General features: G+C 48.9%; 1 protein-coding gene across 1 annotated transcript in view; it reads right to left on the bottom strand.

Moving 5' to 3' along the window:
* Positions 1–3,650, bottom strand: part of LAP3 (leucine aminopeptidase 3) — a 30,490-nt gene extending 26,840 nt beyond the window's left edge. Inside the window, exons 1-2 of the mRNA XM_012638453.1 lie at positions 3,441–3,650; positions 972–1,087 (exon numbers count right to left, since the gene is read on the bottom strand). Of these exons, the coding sequence (XP_012493907.1) occupies positions 972–1,087; positions 3,441–3,542 (218 nt within the window). The 5' untranslated portion in view covers positions 3,543–3,650. The remainder of the gene's footprint in view (positions 1–971; positions 1,088–3,440) is intronic.
* Positions 3,651–4,344: the final 694 nt, after the last annotated feature.

The following is a 4,344-nucleotide window of genomic DNA, read 5'->3' as shown; positions in this document are numbered from 1 at the left end:
GGGCAACACGGTGAGACTCTGTCTCAAAAAAAAAAAGACATGAGACACCAAAAACACTGGGGTAACCTAAGTGGCTGACCTGATGGCAGTGTGTTTGGCTTAGAGGTTGTCTGTGGAGGCTTTTCTACAGACAGGATCCTGGAAAATTTCCAAACAAAACAGTTACACAACTATAGCCAGAGGCCTGGAGCAGATGCTCTGGGCTGCAGTCATTGGTCAGCAAGGCCAGGTGTTCTTTACTCTAACAGGTTAGCTTTTGGATTAATGAATTAATCAAGACACTTGAGAAGGCTCTGTCTACTGATGGAGAACTGGTAATCGAAAGGGGATGCAAATTCTGTTACCCAATCCGAATATTATTAATACATAGTTGTAATGGCTTAGGTAGACACTTTTATTTCCACCAAATGCGGTCTGCAGCTCCAGTGTTTCCCTGCTTGTTGGGATCTCAGGCCCCACTGACTTACTGAATTCCAATCCGAAGTCTCGACTATATCCCCAGGTCATTCACTTTAAAATTTGAGAAGCCCTCGAAACTCCAAGGATGCAGTAAAAGAGCAGAACCCTCAGGCCGTTTTTATCTATTCCACGGACTCTGCTGTCTCCCCCAGTGAAAGGTGAGTTAAAGGAGGTAGAGAGGCTGGTGGGAAGGTGAGCAGGGAGAAAGAGGGTAGGAAAAGTGAATTTGAACCAGGAGGGTGGGCTGAGGAAATCTGGTACTTTCCAGATTCTTTTGGGTCAGTCAGTCCTTCACAACAGATTTGTGATTGAACTGGAAATCATCTGACTTCCCAGAATTGCAGACCCACCCACACTGCAACACAAAGTACCAAAGCACATTCCAGACATATTTTCACTTCCGCTGGGAAGTTTCCGCCAGGCATTTTCTCTACTGAACAATAAAGCATAGAAAAATACACTCTTTCGATTTGGGGGCACTTTAAAAATTAGAACCCTCAGGTAACACTTACATGTTCAAAGCTTCTCTCAGCTTCCCAGCTATCAATTTATCAAAATTCTCTCCGGCGCTCGTAAACTGTGGCACATCATCTTCTTTTTCCTTGGAATAGATTCCTAACACAAGGCCCTGAAATAAACAAAAAAAGATGAATATAATTAGAGTAGATTCCTTCAAGGGGCTCAGGAGTTCCCAAATTCCAAAAGGAGCAAATAATTCCACCAAAAACCACGTCCTCCCCAAGGACAGAAGAACAAAGCCAAAGAAGAAACAGGTGCTGGGCAGGCGTCATGTGCACCTGCCTGAGTGTTTCAGATTCCTGCCAAAGGAGGACTGTCATCACTACCTGTCTTGGGCCTTGTCCTGGGTTTTCGAGGCCACTCCCAGGAAAGGGTTCCACTTTCAAATACAGCAAAAAAGTGTTTTGTTTAAGGAAACAAATCCCTTTATCACCAATTTAGAGCCCGAAGGGATTCAGAACGTGCCACCCCAAAATACATTGCTTTGGCATATTGATTATGTTGAGCAGAAAGAACTTGAGAAATAGCAGATGCAGAAGGGCTCTCTGACCTCCCCTTCCTACCTAAAAGCAGGTCATAAAAATTCCCATGAGAAAGGTGTTCTCCCAGGAAAAGGAGAACATTCTTATCACCAAAAACTGGAAGTTGACCCCAAAATGGACCTGTACAAACTTACTGAAATAACCCTTATCTTCCATTAGTTTCCCCCATATATTTTAATATTTCCTAGTCACTGTTCCACAATGTACTGCTCCTAGCCCAAGTCCCTTGTCTTGCCACATCCCCGTAACTTATGTTCTTTGTTTAAAAAGGTATATAAGCTTCTGGGCCTAACAGCTTCTTCAGGTCTTCACTTGCTTTATGCAGACTCCTATACAAATATTAAATAAAATCTGTATGCTTTTCTCCTGTTAGTATGTGTTATGTCAGTTTAAATTTTAGGCCCAGCCACAGAAACTAGCAGGGTAGAAGGAAATTTTTCCTCCCCTACAACCCTCAAATGCAAATCTCAGATATTCTGGGATGCCCTCCCAGTCAAGCCAATGGCTGCACCGACCATTACTACTCACAGGCTGAAGGAGAGACAAAAATCAACTTCCCTGGCAGGGCAGAGCACAGCATTCTGCCAAGCACTTAGTGGCTCACTTCTTCCTCATCTCCTTCCCAAGCCCCAGGCCCCAAATATCTGAAATAAGGAAGCAAACCTAGTACTGCTTAGTATTTGCTTTTGCCTGGCTACTTATGATTTTGAAAATACTGTTTGCCTTAAGGCAACTCTGTGAAGTGGAAAGAACACATACTCTCTCACTTGACAGACAAGGAATCTGAAAACTGGTCTGACAAATGAGCCCCTCTGTGGTAGAAATAAGCAAGAATCCAGATGCCTTCCTTCCCTCCTTTCCATAAAACCACATAGGCACTTAGACCAAATAATGCCCTTTCTGTCTTTTCCATCAAAGAAAACAGGCTTTCTTGGCATTGGTGACTTTGCCAGGTTCTGACTTTCCTGAGACTATTCATTCCCAGGGATTCCACGGAGCCAAGTGGAGAACTGGAGACAGGACACAGCTGTCATCTAGATAAAATGCGGCACCGGACAGGCCTGTGGTCCCTCTGCCATTTGTCACACCGGCAGGAGACCTGAGCTCAAATCCAATCTCCAACACTCCTCACCAGGGACAGTCATTTCTTTCTGGTCCTGGGGGATGACTCCCAAGCTTGTGCTTGGTCCTCTCAGCCACTTCCCTTTCCAGATACTGAGCATCTGAATAGTGTCCTTCTCCAAAATTTTCTGGAGCTCAAAAAGGTGCAGAAGGCTTTTCTTCTGGAAGACACTCTTCTTTTAATTTCACGAAAAGATTAGTATCTCTGCAAAGCCCTTTTCCCTAGACAGACATTCCTTTTCTCCAGAAACCCTTGCAAGGCAACTTACTCCCTGACCTTCGTTCCACTTCAGAGGGCTTAGGGTCTTGGCGTGGAGCCCTGTGACTGGCTGACTCTGGGACCTTAGAGGACACTTCACGTTACTAAACTTGAGCTTCCTCCAAGCTAAGGTGGGAACTAAATTGCCACCGTCCTCTCGTGGGTTACTGCGAGGACTAAACAAAATGATGACTGAGGTAAGCAGCAGCCGGCCAGAGAGGGAGTTCAGTAAACAGCAGCAGAGCTATTCCTCTCGCGCCCAAGGAGTTCAGCACCTAGCGCTCTTCTAAGCAAGCAAAGGAAGAGTTCCCAGCACCCCTCCTGAAACAGCCGGCTGTGGCATCCTCGGGGCCATCGGCGGCTCCCGCCAAGGACCCCGGCCAAGGCCGATCCCCGCAAGGGGAGAACTTTAATTTTTAACCGATTTTTGCAACTTGGTGCAGAAGCCCTGGGCACCCCGGCTTCGACCCGCCGCGCAATCCCCGTCGCCCGGGGGCAGGGCTCTCACCGCGGCCCGGGAGCCAGCCGCCGCCTCTCACCTTCGTCATGTCTGCGGCGGCGAGAGCCGAGCCCCAGAAACGCTTCACCCCCAGTCGTTGGACCGCAACTCGCCCCCCAGCCGGAAGAGGCAGCAAGAACATCTTCTCGGCTCGGCCCCTTGCACCGCCCTCCAGAGAGCACGTGGCGTACGAAGGGCGGCCGCGCGCCTGGGGGCGGCGGGAAGCAGGGGGCGTGGCGGGCGGACACGCGCCGGCCCACTGGGCGGTGTTGGCATGGACGCGCGATTGTGGCGGGAGCTCCGAAGAAGCGCCGGCGTGCGTGTGCGCGTGCGCGTGCAGGCCAACGCGAAGAAGCGGTGCTCCCGGAAGAGGCTGGACAGTCCTCGGACAAACCCGATTTAGAAGGGCGGTGACGTGATCGTGACGTCACGCAAGGGTGGGGCTGCAGGCGGAGCGAGCGCTGCGAAGCGGGCGTGGGGCGGGGTGCTGGGGAACCCCGGGAAATAGGAACCGAGCGCCAGAGCTTGTTGTCACGGTTGCGGAAGGCACAACTGGATAGTGAAGACGCTCCAACTGAGTTATTTTTATTCCTGTCCTTACTTTTGAACTTTAATCTGGTCCAAGGGCGCAACACTATAAAGCAGTCGGCTCCGATACGGGTTTGAAAATCGGAGCTTTGCGAAGTGCTCAGCGTTTTAATATATTTTTTTATTTTTTGAAGAGGGTTTTACATTTTTCATTGTAAAAAAGTACATGGCCGAATGCAATTCAGAGAATATGGGTAAGCACAAGGAGGGCTACAAAAACCATTCTTAATAATTACACCACTGACCATAATTTTAGCTGGCTCTTTGATTTTAGCTGGGAAGCAGGGGTGGGGCAGGGCCACACCAGCCACAGTGAGCAAAGTCTCCACCTTGGTCTCAGTTGCAGGAGGGAAAAG

The sequence above is a fragment of the Propithecus coquereli genome, unplaced genomic scaffold (assembly GCF_000956105.1).
Source record: "Propithecus coquereli isolate 6110/MARCELLA unplaced genomic scaffold, Pcoq_1.0 Scaffold13, whole genome shotgun sequence".
Taxonomy (NCBI): domain Eukaryota; kingdom Metazoa; phylum Chordata; class Mammalia; order Primates; family Indriidae; genus Propithecus; species Propithecus coquereli.
Note: the sequence above shows the minus strand (reverse complement) of the source record. Positions and strands in the feature narration are given on the sequence as shown.